General features: G+C 32.9%; 1 protein-coding gene across 3 annotated transcripts in view; it reads right to left on the bottom strand.

The window, feature by feature from the left end:
- The window catches only part of LOC143055966 (G-protein coupled receptor dmsr-1-like), a 122,872-nt gene that overhangs the window by 78,631 nt on the left and 16,487 nt on the right, over positions 1-27,754 (bottom strand). For 2 of the 3 annotated variants that reach the window (XM_076229031.1, XM_076229032.1), the window contains exon 2: positions 21,911-21,997. In XM_076229031.1, coding sequence (XP_076085146.1) covers positions 21,911-21,997 — 87 coding nt within the window. Of the gene's footprint in view, positions 1-1,885; positions 2,016-21,910; positions 21,998-27,754 lie in introns of those variants that run through there. The other variant, XM_076229034.1, reaches the window with a different exon arrangement.

The following is a 27,754-nucleotide window of genomic DNA, read 5'->3' as shown; positions in this document are numbered from 1 at the left end:
AAACAAAAGTAAGGTAGAGATTAGAGGGAGGAGGACCTTTTTCGGGGCGTCGGGATCGGGTGTTTTTAAGCTCGGGATTTGGGGATTGATCCTTACGGGATCAGGGAATATATTTTTCGATTTCGGGATATGAATTTGTTTAAATTCTGCATCTCGGGATTTCATGGTTATAAGCCCGGGATTTTGGGATCAGGACCCCTCCGACCACCCCTCAAATTAGCCTTAGTCGGTCTTAATCATTTATACATGATTCATATCCTACCAATGGCATGTTAATAAGGCTCTTAAAAGAAAAAGCACTGATGGATTGTCCTAGAAGCATATTGTGTTAGACTCATAATGGTCTATATATAAGCAGTTACATTTATTACATGTTTGAAACTGTGCAAATTTTTAATTAAATAGTAATTTGATTTAACTTTTACCAAACGAAGCATTGTAGCAAAGGAGAATAATTGTGGTCTGAGGCCAGAAACACGAAAATAGTTGAATTTAACAGAAAGGAAACAAATATCTGACTTTGGAAAAAGGGAGAGGGCTTTTGGTACCTTTTATGAAATTCTCCATACATAATATCTTTTACAAAAATTCATCCTACAACAGTTCACAAGCTGTATATGCCCGCGATTTCGCGGGTGTGTTCTAGTTTAAAAATGAAAGCACACACTGTATACTAATGTAAATTGTTGGTATGCAAATGTTCACACCTTTATTTGGAAGACAATATATAGGCCTCTATTAACTGTTTTAATTTTTACGATATTGAAAATTAAAGACAAGTCTATTAGAATATTGTTTGAATTTAGGAATAGGAATAAAGTGCTAAAGTTTAGAAGCATATGAGTCAGGGCATTTTAAACTAACTTCTAGACTATTTGTCTATAGAAAATGTTTCGTTTTGTTTGTGATTGTGTTTTTGTTGTTTTTTTTGGGGGGGAAAGGGGGGGGGGGGTTCAATCTCCTGGGTAAAAAATCTTGAAATAAGGTCATTGAAATGCCTCATAGAAGGAAGAGACGGTGTATTTATATCCATATATCGAATGTCAAAGCATTGAAATGATGATGTTTTAGTATTGTAACATTAACGGTTCTGATGCAGGGCATATTGTCTAAGTTTCTTTGTAAATAAGGCTTACCAAAATAAAACATATTTTACTTTTCTGCATTGGCTAGAGGTATAGGGGGGAGGATTGAGATCTCACAAACATGTTTAACCTCGCCGCATTTTTGCGCCTGTCCCAAGTCAGGAGCCTCTGGCCTTTGTTAGTCTTGTATTATTTTAACTTTTAGTTTCTTGTGTACAATTTGGAGTTTAGTATGGCTTTATCACTGAACTAGTATATATTTGTTTAGGGGCCAGCTGAAGGACGCCTCTGGGTGCGGGAATTTCTCGTTGCATTGAAGACCTTCTGCTGTTGTCTGCTCTATGGTCGGTTTGTTGTCTCTTTGGCACATTCCCCAGTTCCATTCTCAATTTTATTATTACATTTATTTACATTGTATTTGATGTAAGCTTTAATTATTATCATAACTAGATTGAATCAGAAGATTCGAGGAATGTGTACATGAACCATAGTATCCAATTATATATTGACAAAAGGATACATAAGGCAAATTGTTTTTTGCCTGTGGTACGAGTACCAACTTTTTAAGGCAACAACTACCAAACAGAGCGCTAATAAAGCGGATGCAAATACAATCTTCAATAATGTTTTGAGATAGATAAGTTTTACTTTACAGGCAAAATATCATATTTGACTTCACCGGCAAAAGATAAATTTGACTTCACAGGCAAAAGAAAGTCAACGGATGCATTATTCAATGTAAAATATGTGTTATAGGAATCAATAAAATACAATGCACAAATACAAAATGGTTGACTTACCATGCTGCAGAGCATCTTAATCCTTCCATTATCTCCTGGTTAGTTAATTCAAACATTTTAAATTTAGAATACCGAGAATTTCAGGACCTTAACCTTGTTGTTGATGAGTCTATGGTCATCTAAGAATAAAGTTTCGATCTCCAGGAAACAAATTACGGTACCAGAAGTGTGAACAGACATCTTGACAATATTCCGTATTTAATTTCAAAACCCCAGAGGGAAACTGAAGGTATCACATATCAAAAATAAATGACGTAATTACAATTAAAACGATGACAAACTCCAATTACAAATATTGATTATTTTTTACGCAAATTTTTGGGACTTTTGTCCTTTTCAACATACATGTAACACCCCCTGTGCAAAAGTATCGATTAATTGATCGGATATCGTACGTGCACCTGAAAATAGATTCCAACGATTTGTAAAAGTAATTAAAAATCCAATGTTAATGATCTTCGTTATCTTAATCATATTACAAACATTTCTATAATGGGTGCACTTTAAAACTTTTGCCATCAAACTGCAGTCGCATATTTGTTTTTAATCAAACAATTGAATTAAGTTAGCACCGATTTTAATGCCCTTCCTGAGTTATCTGGGTTTATTTATATTTCATTAGTTTGTTTAGAACTTTGTCGGAAGCTCGAATATCCTCAACCCAATAAATTGTGTAGAAACCTTTTACTAAAATGGAATGCATTATTTTCAGTAATTGTTTTATTTACACTGTTAATCAGTGACAATTTTAGATAAATGCAACCATTTACTTCGTGTGCATAATTTATGGTTCCTAGAATAACCATTTTTCGCCGCGTTACATGACTCTCCGTATCATAAAACAATGTCCTCAGAACATAAACAACATCTCTTTATCGCTTAGTTAATTCTGTGTCTACCGATTATTACATGTTTAATATTAAGTACGCTGTATATAAATTGTGTATTAGTAAGTACAGACAGCTTATGTGCTTCTATAATACATTCATTTTTATAAATGAAAAAATCATATTTCCTTTATTCGAAGGAATTCCTAAATTAATGTCTCTATTGACATCTTTTATAGTTATCGAGTTAATATACCAGGAACATAAGGAAGGTTAAGTCATAAAATGTTAAATAAAGGCAGACAGTGGAAGTAAATTTCGTAGAAGAGGGGCGCAAGATAACAGAGGAACATTCAACTATAGTACTGTTACTCTTCAACTCAAAATAGAAACAGGATACCAGGAGAATCAAAAATAGAAACATCTTTATGAAAATCCGATATGGAGGAGGAGTAACGGTACAGTATAGTTGAAAAGCTGACGCAGCCGTCGTGAATTTGAGATAAGACAGTCGCAAAGGCCGTTTTATTAACCAACTAAGTACATTATTGCCAAAAATGACTGTTTATTAAAAATCCTAACTGGACTTAATACAGACAAACTGTGCATTAATACAGGACCATTACAGAAATAACAGGGACATTACAGAAAAACAGGGCCATTACAGGAAAACAGGGCTATTACAGAAAAACAGTGTTAATATCAAATATAATAAATTTAACATGGCTGCCGATTTTCAAAACAGATCGCCTCGAAAAAAAAGTCATCATACTTTTATTCTGTGAAATACGGTAATGCAATGGTTTTCATTAGAGGAACCATATATAGGGATCACTGTTCATCCTGTTTTTTCAACACACAACTTCTGTTGACTTAACATCTTGGTTAAGATATACAAATACATGTATATTAAAAGCTTTATCATGTTGAAGTACAAAATAATATTTTTTTTTTCAAACTAAACTGTCATTAAAAGAGTAAAGAGTACATCAAGTTGGCAGCAACACATACACTTTTTTCAGTTGGTTAATAAATGTGTTAAGAAATGGGTGTTTTATAATGGCCCTGTTATATGTCTCGAGCCATTACAGACTTCGTTGACCGTTATTACAGACCTGGGACATATAACAGGGCTATAATAAAAACACCCATTCATTAATACTATATTAATGACTTGAACGTGTTTATTTTATAATATCTCATCGGTGTTTTCAATTCTCAAAGAAATCGATATTTTCTAAATGCATGACACGAAAACAGAACAACGATGATATGTGCTATCAACAGTTAACATCTAACATTACCGTGTACTCAAAATAGTAACGGAATAATAACAGACTCAAAAAAGAAGCAGAATACCAAGAGACTGAATACTGTACAAACAAATCATGATTTTTATATAGGTGTTACTCTGTTGATTGCATGGTAAAACAGAGTTAAAATACACGGAACTCTCTACTGATTTATGTATGACTGCACCTATATACATTGTCAATACTGTAGTGTGCAGCTTATATTATATTGTAAACATAACGCTTCATAACAACGACTTTCCTATCTTAAATCATTTAATGATACAGTAATTGTATACTTTGCTAGAAGGATATACTAGTTTACACATAATTAAAATCATCGAGTAACTAACAGATTGTTTTGTCATCAAATAAAAAGTTTTAATAAAATACAATGACAGAACAAAGAGAATAGATTTTTAGTCGTGATCTTTTATTAAACATAATTTAATAATTATAAGTTCCGCAAACATCAATATCTATAGTACATATCTATAATACTAAAATTACGAGGTCCAATTTGTCAGCCGTCATCACGTAAAAACGATGAATCAAAGAATTCAACTTTATATATAACTAATATAGTACAATGCTGTTGATTAAAAATTACACCACTCCAGACCCTTTTGTTTTCCACATAATTAATATTGCCAATAATTAAAAAGTTCCGGGTCGAATCCGATACCGATACCAATAGTATATTCACCTGTTACCTATTAACTTATCTGTACGTTCCGCATCTGACAGGCGCACCACCAAACGCTGTATTTAAGATTTTGCTATATACACGGGTCGTAATCACAGGGTTGACACAACTAAATTCAATCAATGTCACATTGTTCCCGATTGTAGTATATTAATCAGTATAAATTTCTAAGATGACAATACGAATAATAAAAATCTGGACTTAGAATAAGGCGTATAGGTACAGCATGTACAGTGTTCAATTTGTTAGCCAGAATGGCGTCGAACAGCGAATCAAAGAATTCAACTTTATTTATAACTCATAAAGGGCAATGCTGTTGATTAAAAAATACTCCTTTCCGGACCATTTTGTTTTTCAAATAAATAATAGTACCAATAATTGATAAGTTCCAGGTCGACGGGTTCAAACAGAAAGATGTTGAAAGCAGAGAAAACTGTGCATCTCATAATCGGCATGACTTTATCAGATGACAAGACCAATACTAAAATAAGGCTTACGCATAGTTATATCCTTAATTCAGTCACAGACCCGCGATATCACGGGTGTGTTCTAGTCTATACTATTAAACGAGAAGACCTCATTTTGTGTGTCGCTTCTCTTTTCCACAATAAATTAATCAACACACCTCTGTGTCCTATAGCTACAGTACATAGTCGCATTTGTCATGCATTCATATGATTATTCAGATTGAGTTATTTTGGGAGAAAAACGAGAAGAAAGGCATCCGGATATTGTCCCGTAATTGGACGAAATTTTAAGTCAGAATAGACTTCCGGTTTGCGTTTTTCTGTATACTTTGAACATAAACATATACAAAGAATAAAGTGTATTTTAAGATTTCTATCTGCTATCATTTTCAAGTTTACTATCCATGGCGGTCACATAGTTTATTAAATAGAGAGGGTCTGTATACTATATCAATGACCAACATGGATCGATTAGTAAACTTAGAATTGAAAGTAAATACACTATATTTATATAGTAATGAATGTTCATAATATACAGATAAGCGCTTAAAATATTCATATGAACTTTTGATACATTTTCTAAAATTCTCCAGCCATTAAATCTTTTACAAAATTCATTGATTACAAAAAAAAAAAAGATGATGTGGTATGATTGCCATGTTGAGACAACTCTCCACAAGAGACCAATATGACACAGAAATTTACAACTATAGGTCACCGTACGACCTTCAACAACGAGCAAAGCCCATACAGCATACTCAGCTTTAAAAGGCCCCGAACTTAAAATGTAAAACAATTCAAACCAGAAGACTAGCGGCCTTATTTAGAATGAAATTCAAAACAGTGTGGCTGTTGGCATTGATTGACACATTAAATTCATCCATTGACTTGGACAATTTAGGTGAACGTTTGTATGTAACGACCATTGCTCACTGTGTACTTTTTAAAGACACTTAAACTATGGGGTCAACAAAGGTTCTCAACACCTTAATAAAGTAATTCGAAAAAATTAATCAGAAATAACACCATGTTTTGATTTATATCAATTATATAAATCAAAACATAAAGGTTATTTCTGATTATTTTTTCGAATTATTTTATAATAAAAGGCGTTAAGAAACCTTGGTGACCCCACAGCTTAAATGTCTATCGTAGGTACGTCGTGAACAGTGGTCGTTACAGACAAACGTTCACGTAAATTGTCCCAGTCAATGGATGAATTTAATGTGTCAATCAATGGCCACAGCCATACTGTTTTGAATTTCATTCTATGTACAAAAAATGAACGAAAAACAAATATGTAACACATAAACAAACGACAACCACTGAATTACAGGCTCCTTACTTAAATTTTCATAACATACAAAATGTATGTTCATACTGAAATTGATAGAAAACCAAAAATTGGGGATTTTGGAAATACAGGAGGAGGGATAAAAAAAAAAACGTTTTCCTGTCCCCAATAACATATGACTGATGATACTTTTGCTGAAATTCTCCAGTCATTCAATATTTTACAAAATTCTTCCAACAACACTTTACATACTTTAAACAATGCCCGCGATTTCGCGGGTGTGTTCTAGTATAATTAATAATTATAAGTTCCGCAAACATCAATATCTATAGTACATATATAACTACTGTATGTCAAAACACAATACTAACATTTATCAATCTTTAATAATAGCAAACATGCTACACTCTGCCAATACATGTAGCAGCTTCTCTTATTTATGAAGATGAATGATAATTTTAATAAGTCAGACAATAATTTAGTAGCAATTCACCATTCAAAGAAAAATCATTGTCTCATATATATCATAAAGGCTCTTTATGATTCATGTGTGATTCATGTGTGAACTATAGGCTGCTATCTCGAACATTGTACATAAAATTGAGAAAGGAAATGGGGAATGTGTCAAAGCGACAACAACCCGACCATAGAGTTAACTGACTCACATAATTTACATAAAAGTCCTGATCAATAATAAATTATGTATTCACTCAGAAATGTGTTTAATCCTTATGACATTTTTATACAAATCATTTGTTATTTTATTCCAATAATTGTAGCTTCCATTGAACTCCATGTCTTTAAGACAATAAATTCAAATAAAAAAAATGCACCTGCTTTATCTATAAAAAGATATATTTCGGAGTGAAGTATGACGTCCATTATTTCTGAACTAGTGCACATGTTTGTTTTGGGGCCATCTGAAGCACGCCTCCGGTGTGGGATTTTCTCGGTGCGTTGGTGGTCTTCGACTGTTTTCTGATCTTTGGTCGGGTTCTTGTCTCTTTGACACAGTCCCCATTGTCATTTTCAATTTTAAAATGATATTGAACAATTAAAAACTATATAAAGCATGTATGTAACTCAAAATATGGGCACTTATATGTTGATTAACAAGGTCTATAATTTCAGTTTGACACCTTTAGACATACATTTGTAGATACATTTCAACTGTCACAAATCACCACTTCATCAAAAAATTCATCGCCCAATTTTTCAACATGTAAACAGTAAACTAAAAAAAATACTGAACTCCGAGGAAAATTCAAAACGGAAAGTTTGTATTCAAATGGCAAAATCAAAAGCTTGTATGGTTTCTTGTGTATTATTCGGAGTTTAGTTATAATGACGTCCATTATCACTGAACTAGTATAGATATTTGTTTAGGGGTCAGCTGAAGGACGTCTCCGGGTGCGGGAGTTTTCTTGTTGCATTCAAGACCAATCGGTGGCCTTCGGCGGTTTTCTGCTCTATAGTCGGGCTGTTGTCTCTTTGACACAATCCCCATTTCCATTCTCAATTGTATCATGCACATCAAACGATTGAATAACAACTGTCATATTCCTGACTTGGTACAAGCAGTTTCTAACGTAGAAAATGGTGGATTCAACCTGGTTTTATAGCTAGTTAAACCTTGCAATTGTATGACAGTCGCCTAAAATTCAATTATATTGACAACCATTTGTGAACAAAACACACAGACATAATACTAGGTTAAAATGTCAAAAATAGAGGTACAGCAGTGAACATTGTGTTATTATTTTAATCACTTTATTAACAAACAAATATGTAAGAAAAATACAAAACAAAATATATAGACAACGCTCGTATATTTTTTTCCGTTTGCGAGTAGACCTTTACCTAGGCCTGAAACTTTTTTATGCTTCTAGTCAAAACCTTTAAGTTAATAAAATAAAACCTACCTTAATACTTTGTATTCTTAGAAATGGTCTCGGTATGGACAGGTAGCTATTGCATTTTCACTATGATTTATTGTGTCACCGTTTGCAATATCGAAGTAAGTAAGACGCCAAGTATTGGCAGTTACGTCAGGATGTTAATTGTTCAATCAATCTTCAATCCTGCCATTACAAGCTTAGCAAGTACATGATATATATTTCATATGATTAACTCCATTGAATTTTTGACTACTTTACAAGAAAGTAATGAATTATTTATTAGCGAGAAAGTAAAACTATAATGCATATTACAGCTGCTTTTAGTTTAATTTGTATTGGTAGTTTACTGTCTCCAATCTTAATTTAGGATGCAGAAGTACGTTTTATTCCTCAGCAATATTAAATTTGGCTCTCGAATGTAACTTGTAAAAAGTATTCTAGAAGCGTGCTTAGTATTTTAGTTTCATATATTCAAATACTTTTAAAGGAAAGGAACAAAATAGAAAACAACACTGACAACTCAAAAGTCAAAAGGCGACATTTGTATTGAGAAATCATAAGAGGTACAATACTGTTACAAAAATAAACACTACATAAACATAAATAAAGAAAACGGAGAACATGTAAGTCAATTAAGATTTATGAATGGAAACGGGTAATGTTAAAGAGACAACAACCTGACCAAAGAGAACACAACAGCTGAAAGGCCACCGATTGGTCTTCAACATAGCCAGAAAATCCCGCACTCGGAGTCGGTCTTCAGATGGTCCCTTGACAAAAATGTGTACTACTTCAGCAGTAATGGACGTCACAAAGGTTATATATACCATATTGACTGTGACGTTGTTTGATGTTATGGTTTGTCTTTTAGTCTTGTTCTTTTTTACTGTTTCGTTGCCTCTTTTAATTGGTCTTAGTGGATGATTGAGGTTGGCTTCTCGGTATATTCTTTCTCTATGTATTATATGCTGTGTGAAAATCACCATATTTGCAATTTAATTCTAAAATAACTGAAAAATCATGTTATATGAGTTCCTCTTTTTTCAATATATTCCATGTAATAAACAGCGATGGTAATGCTTAATATCAGAAATATCAGCTTGATCTATTTCGATATTGTTTATCTTTATAAAAACAAGTTTTATGTTTCCAAATTCCTTTGATATCTGATTTACCAATTTTCATTAGATTTTCATCATCTTCATATAACAAGAAGTGTCTTATTTAATGAAATTCTATTGCCTTTGATCTTGTGCGATCCTTTGATGTTTTATATCCCTGATTTTAGGATGATCTGACATAACAGTAGAGTTTTTGTTCTATTATTCCATCAAGGATCAGCTTTGCTGGATCAGGAAATTTCCCGTTTTACAGCAAAGATTTTTGTTGAGTAAATTACAAGATTGGATTTCTAATAACATTATGTAACTTGTGGTTTAACGTTGATTCACCACACATGTACAATAACGACTATCAACTAAATGAAATGCTACTGCTTCGGACTGACGCATATAGAATGTTGCGGGGTTAAACTAGTTTGTCGGTATCAAACACTCCTCTAATACGGGACAGTTATCTAACAGTACAGCATACTTAAAACACACTAGAAAAATAAGTAGAAGACATCAGATCGATAAAAAAAGATGTATATATCAAATACTTTCTTTAAAATGAAAGATTGTTGATGAGAAACAGATTTTTTTAAATTAGTATCGCCAACGGTATTATTTAATTCTTAATTTTGTCCTGATTTTCTTGGAAAGAGTTTTTTTCTTTATTGCTCCCGCGTATCACTTTAACCAATGAATGGTTCAATGACCAATCCATCTTCAACATATACATCAAGTATTAAAAGACTTAAAACACTGGCGTTTTATGCAAGCATACATTGACACATTCCCCATTATCTTTCTCAATTTTATATTTATATTAACTTTTAATATAAGGTACATAAGGTCTCTCACGGCCGACTATACTGTAGTGGTTTTTGTCATTGTTGAAGACCGTACAGTTGCCTTTAATTACTGACATCCACTTTATCTGAACCTTGGTGAGTAGTTAGATCATTGACAATCCGACCACTTCTCATTATCTTCATATATAGGTACAAAGTATTACCTTGCCGAATTTCTATGATATGCGATCAGTCTATAACTTTGTTTTAAAAGATAAATAGAGTAACTTGAAATTAATTATTTCTTTGTCAAGTATATTAATGTCTCGTTTGCCTTCACAATAGATAAATCCAGATAACCAAAATTATTTGATGTTCTAATGTAAATCCAACAAATAAGACTATTTAACCACTTTCTCTTTAAGTTTCACCGTATACATGTACATATCAAAATTGAAAAATAAGATGGTTGCACATTTTGATTACAGTTAAAATATTTATTTTCCTACATTGTTCATTATCATGTGAAGTCCGACATTCAACCGATACACTTAATAATTTTGTGTAAAAATATAAGTCAAATTGTTGTGTAAGATAATATTGTCTAATTAGTCTAAGATTGTCAACTTTATTATAAATATTGGAATAATTTGTATAAATTTCATTTGATTCCATTAAAGCAATATCTCCTGCTACCATTGGTAAGATTTATGACATGGTAATGATGATGGATGCGTCACCTTTAACATTTCGGCGACGCAAGCCGATTAGACTTCCTTTCATCGTAAAGATGTTTGAATATAGATTGAAATCTTGTCATTATTCACTACCCTGGATTGTCAAGTTGACGGTAAGAGGGCATATGGAATAATCACTTATATGCTGAATTACTCCATTTTTAGTTAAATATTCATGGAAAAAGTTATTGAAAATCTGTCTATAAAGTGCATTGGCCAATATATTATAGATTTATTAGTATGATGTAAGATTATTTGGGTTCGCTTTATTATGTCCAGTGGCAAATAGTTCATGCTAATATTTCATGGTTAGTCAAAACGGGGGTTACTTACTTAGGACAGGTGCAAACAAATGTAGTCGATTTAAACGTTTAAATAGGTACAAACTTTCACCCTTAACGGACACGATATTGTAACATCACAACATAGAAAGTCACACTATAAAATGTCCAACGATATATACTTTATTCATTCCGTATCAATGAAAATTATATTTTTTTTAAGTATCTAAACGTTTCCGTGTCCATGCTACCGATGATGGGTTCAAAATCATGTTCACTAGATTAAAGAAACGTGGTTTTTTAAAAGTACTGACAGATTACATGTACAATGATAGTTCTAATAATGAAATCATTTATATTTTTCAAAATATGAAAGTTAAATGATTGAACAAGTCGTCAATTTTGGTCAAATTGTTGCATTTTGTAGTATTATCAACTGAATCTTAAAATCATTCAGATAGATCTATTTTAACTATATTATATCAACTACATGTAGCAGCAAGCTAGTTATAGGATGGGCAGGTGATTTGTTTCTACTGATTACAGAAATGATAAGGATTTTTTTTAACGCATGGAATATTTTCATGGTTAACGTACGCGCGGCGGACACTTTTATTAAACAGTGCAAGAAGTTTTACTCTTATAAATTTCATATTACATATTTTATTGATATCTAATCAAGTTTAAAGACATTACTTTAAAACTTTGAAGTATCATGAAAACTTCTTTAAGAAACTGATATCTATAAATAATCGTCTATAGTTACGTGTCTCGTGTTTACATGACAATCGCGTAAAACTTAATTAAGTGTAACAACAAATGATAATTTGATTGATCGAGTGTGTTAACAGGTGCGTGTTAACATACGAACGAAAGCAAATGAAAATTAACAGTAAATATATACTTCTCCAAAAAAAAACATATGTTAAAATTAAGAATGGAAATAGGAAACGTACTAAAGTAAAGAGACAACAACCCGACCAATGTGTAGAACACAGCCGAAGGCCCTTAATGAGTCTTCAACACAGCGATAATATATAAATAAAATATGAAATGATGTGGTATGATTGTCAATAGAACAATCCACCTGAGACTAAATGACACATGGTAGACTTAAAAGTATGAAACTATGGGTAGGACCTATAGTTGTTAAATACTGGGTGTATAATGACATTAGTAGGATTTAGAGACCCAGATCCGAGAGGTAAAATATTCGTGTTATTCATGTTATGTTAGTTTTTAATATTTGAACATTTTTTTCTATGCATAATTAATGTATATTACAAATAACTAAAGACCGAAACACGTGTCATTTATCAATAACTATACGTAAATAGGAAATTGATAAGTGTTTTTTATGATGTCATTCATAGTGATCACTTTTTCGAGCTTGATATATATCCCTCGCCATACAAAAGTCATGTATCATATACAAAAATTCCCCCACCCTAAAAAACCAAACTGATGTCAACAAAAATGTCTCTAAATCCTTATTCTTGATCGTATGATTGACAACAAATTTAAGGGAACTAAATATGATCCTCTTATCATCGACTTACTATTAATTATTGATATGACAGACACTTGCAGACAAACGATATGGCAGACACTTGCAGACAAACGATATGGCAGACACTTGCAATACAAACGATATGGCAGACACACTTGCAGCCAAACGATATGGCAGACACTTGCAGACAAACGATATGGCAGACACTTGCAAGACAAACGATATGGCAGACACTTGCAGACAAACGATATGGCAGACACTTGCAGACAAACGATATGGCAGACACTTGCAGACAAACGATATGACAGACACTTGCAGACAAACAATATGACAGACACTTGCAGACAAACAATATGACAGACACTTGCAGACAAACGATATGGCAGACACTTGCAGCTGTTTGATCATGTTGTTGTCTCTTTGATACATTCACCGTTCCCTAAAAAACCAAACTGATGTCAACAAAAATGTCTCTAAATCCTTATTCTTGATCGTATGATTGACAACAAATTTAAGGGAACTAAATATGATCCTCTTATCATCGACTTACTATTAATTATTGATATGACAGACACTTGCAGCCAAACGATATGGCAGACACTTGCAGACAAACGATATGGCAGACACTTGCAATACAAACGATATGGCAGACACACTTGCAGCCAAACGATATGGCAGACACTTGCAGACAAACGATATGGCAGACACTTGCAAGACAAACGATATGGCAGACACTTGCAGACAAACGATATGGCAGACACTTGCAGACAAACGATATGGCAGACACTTGCAGACAAACGATATGACAGACACTTGCAGACAAACAATATGACAGACACTTGCAGACAAACAATATGACAGACACTTGCAGACAAACGATATGGCAGACACTTGCAGCTGTTTGATCATGTTGTTGTCTCTTTGATACATTCACCGTTTCCCAAAACAGTTAATTAGTGCAATAATTTTTTCCGGTTTTTGTTTTGTTTTTTTATTTTTTTTATTTTAACCATATTCTAATGATAACACGTGTTATATCAACAGTTTCCGGGTTTACTACCGGATATGGTGAAATCCAAGGAATTACCATATTCCTATACCTAGTTATCAATGAGAGTGATCTATCAAAGAGAAATGAGCTTTTGTTATATTACTTAGATGTCGACAATAAAAAAACAACGTAAAGCCCCAGACCCACTAGAGCACGATCGCACTATGCTCACCGCGATCTAAACTAAAGTCAGATCGTGTTGAGCTCGCAGCATGAGCGGCATGAAAATGTAAATTCTCGTTTCAATAACGTTGCTAATACGTCCTCATTTCGCTTTTACAACTATCCCGCTATGAATATACCACGTTCTCACCACGCTTATTCTGCGACCTCACTACGATTGTCACGATCTTTCTACGCTCATTACGACCCTACCACGATCTATCCGATTGCAACACGATCTTATAACGCTTCTTCTACGATTATAGCACGTTCTTACCACGATTATACTACGTTGATACCGCAATCTTACTACGCTCGAGCACCCATCAATAAAGTCGACATCATTTTCAATATAAATACTGTATCATTCCTTCTATTTTTCATTGATTCGTAGAGTTTCTAGGAAACAACGGAGTCATGCAACCATAATCTATGCAAAGGTAAGGGTAGAGGTAGAGGCAGAGGGAGATCTTATAGGGTAGTAAGAACAGCGTGATGAGGACAGCATGGGCGTAATAAAAGCGTACTATATTGGTCTTGAACAGCGTGGTATAAGCGTGGTATAAACGTGGTCATAGAGGAAGCGGTAAGAACGTGATGGTCGTAGTACAGCCCTTGGATGGTGTAAACTTCCCAAAACAACGTGTATGGTGTAATGGTGTATGGCATATGGTGCAATGGTGTAAGGTGTATGGTGCTATGGTGTATGGTGTAAGGGGAATGGTGTAATGGAGTATGAGGAATGGTGTGATTGTGTAACGTGCGATCGGGAATGGTGTGAATGATAATGTACGACCTTTCATTGGTTGCAAACGAAGTTTTTTTTATTTCATTTTTTAGGATTGTTAGCATAAACATAATAAAAATCTTAATATTTAAAATTTAATTGCATTATGGGTAATTTCGGATCGTGTAGATAGAATGGGGAATGGTGTATGGTGTAAAGTGTAAGGTGTATGGTGCAAAGGTGTAACGTGTATGGTGTAATGGTACAAGGTGTATGGTGTAATGGGGTATGGTGTATGGTGTAATGGTGTATGGTGTTAGTGGGAAGTTTACACCATCCAAGGACTGTAATGTCGTAGTAAAGTCGCTGTGAGATCGTAGCACAATCTCCACAATTAGAATTGCGCTATCGCTACGCTGTCGTTATGATTGTACAGCAACCTTTGCGATCTTACCAGGATCTTACTGCGCTCTCACTTCGCTTCTGCTACGACCTGATTTCGCCATGGCCGCATCACGATTGTTTTGAACATGCTCAAAGTTTGCCACGGTCGGCAGGCTCACTTTTTTAAAGATCGTAGTTCGATCGTGGCCTAGTGGGACTGCAGTATAACAATATGTCATAAATTGAATCACGTCTTTGAACATAATCTTGTACATTGTTTATATCTGTTCGTGAACGGTACCAAGTCAGGAATATGGTAGTTTTTATCGAACAGTCCGTTTTAGTGTATGTTGGCGTTTGTTTTTGTAGTAGTTTAGTGTTTCTGTTTTTCCTGTAGTATCCTCTTATAGTTGATGTGTTCCCCCCAGTTTTGGTTTGTGAGCTTGACTAGTAAATCGATTTATGACTACTTAACAGTGGTATGCTTTGTTTATACACATCAGAGAAAGTAATAGGGTAAATAAATGCTTAGCGACTTGCAGTTTAGACGTTTACGGTTCCTTTAATTGATTGACTTAATTGTGAAACCTTGATGTAACACATTTATCGCGTAAATCATAATAGAACTTACACAACGCATATAAACATCAACAGTGAAAACCTTCTTATCTTGTTAGTAAATGTTCTATCATGTTAACAATCGATTAATTCTTTGACGTTATGTTAATTAGTGATATTACCTTTCATCTAAAAGTACACTTGACCTTTCGACCAAGAAGATAAAACATAAAGATTAAGTACAATACATAATAATCATTAGTGGAATTAGTATCTGTATTGCTATTATTATTTCTGTATGCTACAGAAAGTACGAATGTCAGTATGGTATCCATTTAAACTTTATATACAATATCTTGAACAAACACTCTTCAGTGAAGTATTTCTTTTTTAGAATGGTTAATAAAAGTTTTCGAATGATTTTTAAAACAGAGGTGAAAATACCGAAAGGATATTTATACTCATAAGTCGAAAGTTAACTGACAAAACCATGGCAAAAAAAAAAAAAAAAGAAAAGGATAAACAAAAAAGCTGTATTTAGTTATCAAAGGTACCTGCCATGGACTATAATTTAATACGCAAGGCTTGCGTTTCGTCTTCACAAGACTCATCAGTGACGCTCAGATCAAAATAGTTATTAAGCCAAACAGGATCAAAGTCGAAGAGCATTGAGGACCCAAAATTAAAAAAAATGACCCAAATACGGCTAAGATAATCTATTCCTGGGATAGGAAAATCCTCAGTTTTTCGAAAAATTCAAAGTTTGTAACAGGAAATTTAAAACTGACCATATAATTGATATTCATGACAACACCGAAGTGTTGACTACTGGGTTAATGATACCCTCGGGGATGAAACGTTCACCAGCAGTGGCATCGACCCAGTGGTGTTATGAGTTATCAAAGGTACGTGGACTTCTGGGATGGTGATACCCTCGGGGATGAAACGTTCACCAGCAGTGGCATCGACCCAGTGGTGTAATGAGTTATCAAAGGTAAACAAAACATATTATAGACAAACTATAAACGTCTCAACCTCACCCCCACCAAAAACCACCATCCAGGGAAAAACTATAAACGTCGCAACCTCACCAACACCAAAACCACCATCCAGGGAAAAACTATAAACGTCTCAACCTCACCCACACCAACAACAAACATCCAGGGTATATTTCATGTACCATGTGCAGGTAAGCAGATCCTGAAACAATTGGATGTAACCTTCAACTTATAATCTACACTGATTTTCTGTACATATGATACTTCCTTGAATAGTGTGGTCTACTATTAACTCAAATATTTATATATTTTTCAAATTATCACACTTTCACCATTATAAAAAATGAGTATACAAGTATCGTCTTTAAGTTTAGAATAGTATCGAAGGGAGTTAAATCAAATTCCAATTTTGTTTCTTCGGAAACGCATCTAAAATTATTTCTAATTCATATACAAAATTTATTGGATAATCCTAATATGATACACTATGTCTTTGAACTTTTTATTCTTCCATTTACTCAGATAGGATCAATGATTGAAGGACTCGGAAGATTACGGAGCATTCGACGTTTGTATAGGCTCTACAACTATTTTTTTCAACTCGGTCCGAAACTGTACAGTAAAATGTCACAGAACATTAACAATAATGTTTTTGACATTTTTAGAACATTTTTCGGGATTCTATGCATAAGTACCATTATTTGTTCAATACCAAACACAAATAAAACATTTAAGAGCTAATAAAAACCAAAAAACTTTAAAAGACAAGCCAAATCTGACACAGAGGAACTTAATTATGCAAGACAGAGATACACTCATGAAGCTGAAGTCTGTTATACCTTAGACTAGTTTGGAAATGTATTTTTTAAAACAGATTTTTGTAGCTCATCTCTCAGTTATTATCAATTTCTTTTTTATGGTATGAAATTTTTTTGTACAATAATCATGACAAACACAGAATGGCTCTAGTTCACTGCAATACTATACATATAAAAGGATACAGATATCTCAATTTAATTTAAGTCAATTCGTTCTGTTCTGGCCATATTAACGGGCAAAATGACAACATCTGGTCATTGAATCGTTTGTTTGTTTTGTTCACACATCGTTGTCAATATGATGGAATTGTATGCGACTATCATAAAAGTGAGAGGTATAGCTAGTTAAAACATCAGACTTAATTCAACATTTTCTACATAAGAAAAGGACTATGACAGTTTTTAGCCATTCATTTGATGTCTTTTAGCCTTTAATTTTGCCATTTGATAAGGGACTTTATCTTGGAGTTAACTATTTTTATGATTTTACTTTTTAAATGCTTCTAACGGATAGATAGTTACCTATATTAGTTGAACCAAGCGAAATATATCTGACACACTTTTGCCTTAATCGCAAACATTTAAATTGCTTCATGTCTAATCTAATGTTCTACATTATCGATTGCCAAAATTGTTCTAGGTATGTGTTAACTATCTCTACTTAACTTGCGAAGAATTATCACTAATAAAAGAAAAAACAAAACATAATGAAAAACAACAAGATACAAAAATGCCTAACTCCCGGTAAATTCAGAAGTAAGTAGTAAAACAAACCTGACAAATAAAAATAATTACTATATCAATTAACAGAATGAATAGACAACATCTGTCATACTAATGCATAAGTATAGGTATTGTTAGAGGAAAACGGCGGACTGAACTCATTTTGATAGCTAGCTAAGACTCCCAAATGCATATCAGTTATTTATAGTTACATTGTTATATACAAAATCGGTAAGCATCCAAAACAGATATAGTTTGCTACTTTGACCATTATTTGGTTCAAGCAGTCAAAAACTGTTTTATTTTACATTGTTTGGTTTCATCACAATTGAGGTAAAAATAAACCAACATAAAAATCAATTTTACATACTTTTCTCATGAAGGTTACTGATTTTTATATTCCTTTTAAAAAATACATACATGTAACCAATATGAGCTTTGAAACATGATAAGATGGAGAAAGGAGTCAATATTAATTAAAGTCTAAAGAAACTATTATAGAAATTAAAAGATGAACAAATTAAAAGATGAACACTAGAGGCAGCAGCAGCAGTATACCGGTGTTTTAAATCATATATGATTGAGAGAAAAACAAATCCGGGTTACAAACTTAAACCGAGGGAAACACAGCAACTTTAAGAGCAAAACAAAGGAAATAAGGACCACTAAAGTGCAACAAAAACAAACTATATATATATAGAATGGAACTATTTGATAGCAACTGCCATATTCATGACTTGGTAAAGGATATGTTAAGATAACAAACCTTATGTCATGTCTCACAGGCTAAGACGACGTTTTATCGCTTAATGTTTTGGTTTAATGCAATGACCACCAACGAAGACTATGCACCATAATGATACCATGTAAACATTAAGTTAAATATTGCTCCTCACGAACATTTTTTTGTTTGTTGCTTCATTTCCTATATTTTCTGTTGAAATTGAAAATGAAAATTGAGAATGAGACATCCCGATCATAGACAGGAAAACAGCACAAGGCCAACAATGTGTCTTCAACACAGCGAGTTAATCCCGCAATTTAAAATAGTTATCAATAAATAAATGCAAACTTTGGCTTAGATCGAATAAGATTTGTTTAAACCATCAGCTTGCTGATTGGTGTGAGCGTGCAAGGCTCAATGTTGAAGACCGTAATTTAACCTTTAATGTTTTACATTTTCAAATTATGACTTGTTGGCATAACACATCGCCTTATATCTATATATATTTAATCTATATTGATTTTGGGAAAGTAAATCTAATCTATGTTTGTTTTTAATTCTTTGTGAAGTATCCTTGCTTCTATCATACATGGAGGAAAAAGACAACAGACAACTTAAAATAAGTTAAAGATAGTCAGGACAGAGTAAAATAATTTGATGTAAGCCAAACAAAATATACCGAAAGGTGGTTCGCTTCAATATACTTATGTTTATAAACAGACAGAACACTGTATCAAACAAAATTAACTAACGGATTATAGCAGTGTTTGCAAGTTATGTATACAACTGATTGGTAATAACGAAAATGTGTAATATTTAGATTGCAGTAATACGCTGCAATACGTTAACAGTTTATACAATTATAACCATTACCTCGTAATTTATTCAACGTTAAAGTAATTTTTCGACATAAGCTTGTAGATTGTAGTACATGTAATACACTGCAATGCGCCAACAGTTTATGCAATTACAACCATTACCCTATAATACATTCACCTAATAGGTTAGCAATATCTCTACAAAAGAGTCATTTTTAGACAACGACCTGGGTATTGCCCGAATTCTGGATTCATTCAAAGTCATCAAAATATATTTAAGTCGTCTCAATTTTAGTAAAGGGTGTAAATGTCAATTTTAAAAGCTCACTAGAGCTTATGTTACTTTGTTTACTATGTATCGAAAAGAAAAAAACAATGATTTGATTTGACTTTGATGGAAAATACAAACATTTGTAAAAACAACCACGTTTTCTTTTAGTATGTTGAATGCATGCATATAGCTTTTATCTATAAAACAATAGTTAAATAAAACCCCGAATTGGATCAAAATTCAGATTGGTGTTTTTACTCTATCAGTATTATACATCTTTATAATCATCAATAAGATTGCCAGTGAATTTACATTGAAATTGGTTAATACAACATTTCATGACGAAATTTGGTCATATATGATAGATATTTTTATAATTCAAATTGAACATATCGTTCATTTTATTACCAGTTTCAATGGATTGAATGGGACAAATGATAACTGCTTTGATTTACGCATAGACTTTAGTGTGCTTCATTCATTCGTGAATAAGGCCAGGTTTTAATACTCGATGAACCTTCCGAAGGTTTTTGTGTGGTTTAAGATACTATTTTAAACGTCCGTCCGATTTACTATTGTGGGGATTCACATGTTTGTGATACAAATATAGCAGCTGACGTGTACCCGGTCAACATTTTTTAGTCTTGCTCATTTTGGAGTTTATTCCATTCCCTTAATTCTTAAATCACTTTGACCTTATCCTTTTTAGTCAATTTAAGGGATCCGAGCAAGTGAATAATTCATTATCAATGTTTATTAGCTTAATTTGACAAAATTGAACTGTTAGCTGAAAACAGCAAACTATTATTTCACTTTTTCGCTTTCATTAATGATTGAACATAAAAACTTACTTTTCATTTTGTTATATATCAAGTAAAATTTAACACCTTGTTTTCAGTTGAAAATGAAATCACACATATTCTTACCGGTACAGAAAGGAACTGTGATGATAAAACAAACGTTGGCCCGTAATGAGTATTACGAACTCGTGCAATATCTTTCAACTTAACAACCAGAACACACATGCATACGATTAGTTAACACTCAATAGAGAAAAAAATTCGAAACATTTCAGAGGTTTCTACGGAATTGAACGTATATATTGTAATTGAAATGTTCTGGTAGAAGAAATACATGTTAAACATATTTAATCGATCATTTATACATATGCTTCACAAATTTGTAGGCTGACTTCAATACGTAAATATAAAAAGAATGTCTCATGGAATATATTACGTATTTTTGTAAACGGATATAGAATGCAGTATCGTTTAACACTTGACGTGACACAAATCTATAAACACAATATCTTACCTTAGGAAAATTGATCACTTTTCGTTTAAAGGTTTTCACAATAAAACTATTGTTTGAGATGACTGACTTTATGAATTATGTTACAAATACATGTATTGCCAACTTTGGAGAAACTGATAATTTGTTTTTTAAGTATATGTCGAAGATTTTGCAATTGTCGTTTATTGTTCTATTTTTTCCACAATGTATATGACAACATTGAAAAATATTTGTATTATCAATCTCCAGCTAAAGAAAGTGAAATAATGTTTTAGTATGGTTATACTAAAAGAAGATGGGGTATGATTGGCAATGAGACAGCTCTCCACAATAGACCAAAATGACACAAAAATTAATCACCGTATATAGATAAAAAGCGATCACATTGCAATTGATGAGATATATAGGCATGTATAAATTTTTATGAAACCCGACGTTCAAAGTGCTTTTCCTATACTGAAAAGTACAAATATTATTACCTTCAATATTCATGAAATTCAATATTCGCAAAACATATGTTTGCTCAATTTGGCAGTTAACTAAAAGTACATTTATTTTTCATCAAATGAATTCAGAAATGAAAATGACTTACCAAGTATTCGTTCCATCGGTGCATTTTACGGTCTTCATAGAATCAGTGGTTTCCGGTTCTGGATTAAGCATATTTATGCTCCAGTACCTGTAAGGAAGTTAAAATATCCTTTAGGTCGGTGAAATGTTTTACATGATGGATATCCGTTGAAGCGTATAATGTATTCAGGTGACACAACATATGCTACAGCTTTGGCAGGTATTGATTAATGCACTTTAAGAATCTCACAAGATTTTTTTGGTTGAATTTTAGTGGGGAAAAATCACATGTATATAACAGCTTCAAGTACAGAGAGTGAGTGAGGAATTGTTTTGTCCGTTTAAGTGCAATGAACGTATTGCTTTGGTTTTTGTTTAGATGACGCAAAAAATCATAATGAATTTCCTGTGGTATGAGTTGAAGGAGCAAACATGTAAACTGTTTTATCTCAGACCAATTTCCATACTTCATCAAGTCTCTAGTTTCTTCTATAGTTAATTACCCAATTTCACTAACTAAATAATTTAACTTTTATTATTCCACAAACAATAAAATAGAATAATATAGCAAGAAAAATGAATAAACTGTCAAGTTAAATTACCAATTTGAAAACTGTTAATGTCACTGCTCAAAATTATTAAAGTTTCAAATTACTGTACAAATAGATTGACTTCATGCAACGATTTAACATGAAGTTTCATCGGATATTTGACACGATGGGTGGTGAACAATTAACCACGATGCAAACTTTAATTGAATATTCTTGATTGTAATATAACATGAGTTTTCCTATTACAGACCTTTAATCGAAATAACACAACTAGCTAGTTCAGATAAGTTCTTCCAATATGTGATCTTCATATATGTAATGACGATTCAAAGTTCCATGGCTCATTGCTGTTGGAATTGTTACGTAATTTTCATTTTAATTTTTAATTTATAATGACGATAAGCGTGAATAATAAATGACCCATAACTATGCACTTTATTCGATGCTTTGCATTCTGTATCAGTTTTACGAGTTTTTGAATGTTTAACTTCCGGCGGATATGTTTCTATATGTCACATTTCACTCAACTACATGGTAACTTTAGTGATGCATTTAATAAATAAATCTGCTAAATAAATTCGATGCAAACGTATTTCCTAAATTATACGTTCCCCTATTTGACATTAACTATTCAGAAACTTTAAGATATTATTCGAACAATGGTATACTACTGTTGCCTTCATTCAGTAAAGTAGAAAGACAACACAATAATTTGCAACAATAACATAGGGTCATGCGACATGTTTTAGGGCGTTAACAAACCATTGTGTTTAACGGGAGATTTGCATTAAACAGAATATCTTTGTATTGACTGATATTGAATTTTTATAGTTACAAGTACACACCCGTGATATCGCGGGTCCGTGACTGAATTAAATTATATAACTATGCCTAAGCCTTATTTTAGTAATTGGTATTGTCATCTGATAAAGTCATGTCGATTATAAGATACACAGTTTTCTCTTTTTTCAAATCTTTCTGTTTGAACCCATCGACCTGGAACTTATCAATTATTGGTAATATTAATTATTTGGAAAACAAAAGGTCCTGGCTATCCAGGAATGGAGTATTTTTTAATCAACAGCACTGTCCTATATTAGTTATCTTAGAAAGTCTTGCTGATTGCTGAATTAAACTACAATGGGGAACAATTTGACAATGATTGAATTTAGTAGTGTCAGCCTTTTGATTATGACCCGTGTATATAGCAAAATCCTAAATACACCGTTTGGTGGTGCGCCTGTCAAATGCGGAATGTACAGATAAGGTAATAGCTAACAGGTGAATATACTATTGGTATCGGTATCGGATTCGACCCGGAACTTGTTAATTATTGGCTATATTAATTATGTGGAAAACAAAAGGGTCTGGAGTGGTGTAATTTTTAATCTATACCATTGTCCTATATTAGTTATATAAAGAGTTGAATTCTTTGATTTGTCGTTTTTACCCGATGACGGCTGACAAATTGGACCTCGTAATTTTAGTATTATAGATGTTCACGATATATGTTTATATATTTGCTAAATTATAAAAAAAAAGTAAATGCTATATTTTTTTTCTGACTCTACAATTAAACTTCTATCACCAGATTAAACATTATGACGTCATATAAATAAACCTCCATATATACAAATCTATCGCTATATCAATAAATACACAGTAAGTTAAAATTGGTAAAATTATACTTGTTTTCGAAAGAAAATCATAATCAGGTACGAAACGACTGTCCATACTGTTATAGTATTTCTCATTTATCAATAAAATTACCACAATGACAGCTACTGAACATCGTGTTTGTAAACAAAAGGTTTATTTCGAAAAGTCTTAGATTGAAAGATTTTTGATTCCGATATGTAGATCAGTCTCTGCTTACCCATTTACATACTTTATTTAAAGGAGTGGCAACACTACAAACTGGACAACAACTAATCATTCGAAAAAAACAATTGACAACGCCGTGGAAAAAACAAATTGCATGAAATACCTCCAATAAAAAGTTACAATTTCATTATCTAAATTATTCATCGGAATTATATCTTTAAACTTTTGCATCAAAGATGATACTCCAAATTATTCAGACATGATAAAACAATCCACAGAAGAGGTAGATACTCTGTATGTTTTAAATGCATGTATCAGGATACGAACCAAAGATGTTTTCGTGTTTTCTGTCTATTTGTATTTATAATGATATTTGTCTTATTATCTAAGTGTTATATTGTTTGTTCCGTAATATATCCTTGCCATAATGCAATAATTACTTTTCTGTGTCCCTTTCAACTACATACTCATTAACGTCAATAAGTTTACTTATTCTGTAATCTTTCTCTACTTTATGTAACTTATGACACCTTTTATATATTCAAGTGTTTTCGTTCTACGCATGTTTACTTAACTTAAAATTTGATACTGTAGATATATATTAGCATTTTTGTAATATTTTCGACAAAATGTTTGTTATAAGGGAGCTACCATTTGATTTTTATGGGGGGGCTAGGATGAAATTTGAAAAAAATAGGCAGGACAGGAGTTTTGAGTAAAAAAAAAAGGCAGGATGAGACACTTGCAAAAAAAAAAAAAGTCAGGACGACAATTTAGGTAAAAAAAAGTCAGGATAAACTAAAAAAAAAAGGCAGGACCGAACAGAGTAAAAAATAAAAAGGCAGGACAGAGATTACAGCTAACAAAAAATGCAGGACAAAATTTTTCATCCTAGCCCCCCCATAAAAATCAAATGGTAGCTCCCTAAGAGTGAGAATGAAAAGTGAATTGAGTGGCCAAAGCGTTACATCAGCTTTGAGAGAGTTTATTTTGACCATATAGGAGAGGTGCATGTACAGTGTCTATCGTAGGTTGATTTAAGGAAAATGCTGTTTCATTCTAATTTTAAAATCCCTTAAGGTAGCTCGTATCTTATATTATCAGAGCTATTGCACAATGAACAAGGAAGTACAACTTCCACTAGTTAAGTATCGAAATCTATAATATTTACTCTAAAGTAACAGTAACCTAATACTTATTGATCAAGTTGACTATTGATGACTTTAACGGTTCATTCAAAAAAATTCATCAAGGTTGTTTCTTTCACCTTTCTCCAAGATACTCCAGTGATTGATTTACTCGAAAGAGAACTGTTTATTGCAATGAAAATGCGAACGTAGATACGAGTATCTTGTCGTGGGGAGGGATAAATCCTACTTTGTAAATAATCACTGTGGTTCAAACCAAAAATTCTCTGAAACTGACATAACAAGATATAATTGATTTCTTGATTAACAACATATTTTTTTACGTTTGAAGGACGTGTTTTTCAACAGACTGTCGGAATTCCAATGGGAACCAATTGTGCCCCTATTCTTGTCGACTTGTTTCTTTATTACTATGAGGCTGACTTTATACGGGAACTTCTTAGGAATAAAATATTAGCTATATCCTTTAACTTTATGTTCCGCTATATAGATGATGTTCTCTCGCTAAATAATACAACATTTGGTGACTATGTTGAACGAACCTATTCCATCGAACTGGAGATACTACAGATACAGCTAGGTCTGCCTCATATCTTGACTTAAAGCTAGAAATTAACAATGAGGGTTGGTTGAAAACAAAAATTTACGAAAAAAGAGATGATTTGAGCGTCCCAATTGTGAAATTTCCATTTCTATGAAGCAACATTCCAGCAGCGCCTGCATACGGAGTATATCTCGCAATTGATACGATATTCCCAGGATTGTATTTCCTATCAAGATTTCCTTGGTAGAGAATTGTTAATCACAATGAAGCTTTTAAACCAAGGGTTCCAAATGGTGAAGTTGAAATCATCCCTTCGTAAATTTTACGGACGCCATCACAAGTTGGTTGACCGTTATGGAATAATCGTTTCACAGAGTATATCGGATATTATCCTTATGTCTTAACTAAAATCTCTTCCCTTTTCACCAATGTGACTTACCGAATAAGACTATTCATCGGATTTGTAATAATATAAGCAACACACGAGTGCCACATTTGGAGTAGGATCAGCTTACCCTTCCTGAGCACCTGCAATCACCCAAAGTGTTTGGTGGGGTTCGTGTTGCTTAGCCTTTAGTTTTATATGTTGTGTCTTGTGTACTGTTATTTGTCTGTTTGTCTTTTTATTTTTAGCCATGGCGTTGTAAGTTTGTTTTCTATCTATGAATTTGACTCTCCCTCTTGTATTTTTCGTCCCTCTTGTAAAGGTGAATTCCAAATAGAAAACTGATGTAATCTCTTCGAAAGTTTTATATTCGCCATTACGAATATGTTAACTGTTATAAAATATTTGTTTCACATATCACGAAAGATATGACCTAATAGTTGTAACCACAACTCTTTTTTTCTAGGATGTGGCATCACCAACTTTTTTCTCTAATTTTTACTAGGCCTGTTTGAACAACAATAGTTATCAAATGTACCAGGCTTATAATTCGAGAATCCAGACACGCGTTTCGTCTACATAAGACTAATCAGTGACGCTCGGATCAAAATAGTGGGAAAACCAAAACAAGTACAAAGTTGAACAGCATTGAGGACCCAAATGTCCAAAAACTTGTGCCAAATACAGCTTAGGTAGTCTATGCCTCGTTTAAGGAAATCCTTAGTATTTCGATTTAATTCATACTTTTCCGAACAGTAAATTCATAAAAAAAAAGACTAAATAATGGATATTTATGTCAACACCGAAGTGATGACTACCGGGCTGGTGATACCATCAGGGACGAAACGTCCAACAGCAGTGGAAACAACCTAGTGGTGTAAATAGTTATCAAAGGTATATCAAACAAGAGATGTGTAAAATGAGTTGCAGTATCTGTTTACCCTTTCGAGGCCACCTGAGATCACATCGGTCATGTAATTAGTTTGTGTTGATAAGTCTTTATGTAGTCGACTAATGATTTTGATGATCACCTGAGATCAGATCGGTTATTTAATTAGTTTGTGTTGATAAGTCTTTATGTCGTCGACTAATGATTTTGATTATCACCTGAGATCACATCGGTCATTTAATTAGTTTGTGTTGATAAGTCTTTATGTCGTCGACTAATGATTTTGATGATCACCTGAGATCAGATCGGTCATTTAATTAGTTTGTGTTGATAAGTCTTTATGTCGTCGACTAATGATTTTGATTATCACTTTGGTATCTATTTAATTAGTTTGTGTTGATAAGTCTTTATGTAGTCGACTAATGATTTTGATTATCACCTGAGATCACATCGGTCATTTAATTAGTTTGTGTTGATAAGTCTTTATGTCGTCGACTAATGATTTTGATTATCACCTGAGATCAG

Source organism: Mytilus galloprovincialis, chromosome 13 (assembly GCF_965363235.1).
Source record: "Mytilus galloprovincialis chromosome 13, xbMytGall1.hap1.1, whole genome shotgun sequence".
Classification (NCBI taxonomy): Eukaryota; Metazoa; Mollusca; class Bivalvia; order Mytilida; family Mytilidae; genus Mytilus; species Mytilus galloprovincialis.
Note: the sequence above shows the minus strand (reverse complement) of the source record. Positions and strands in the feature narration are given on the sequence as shown.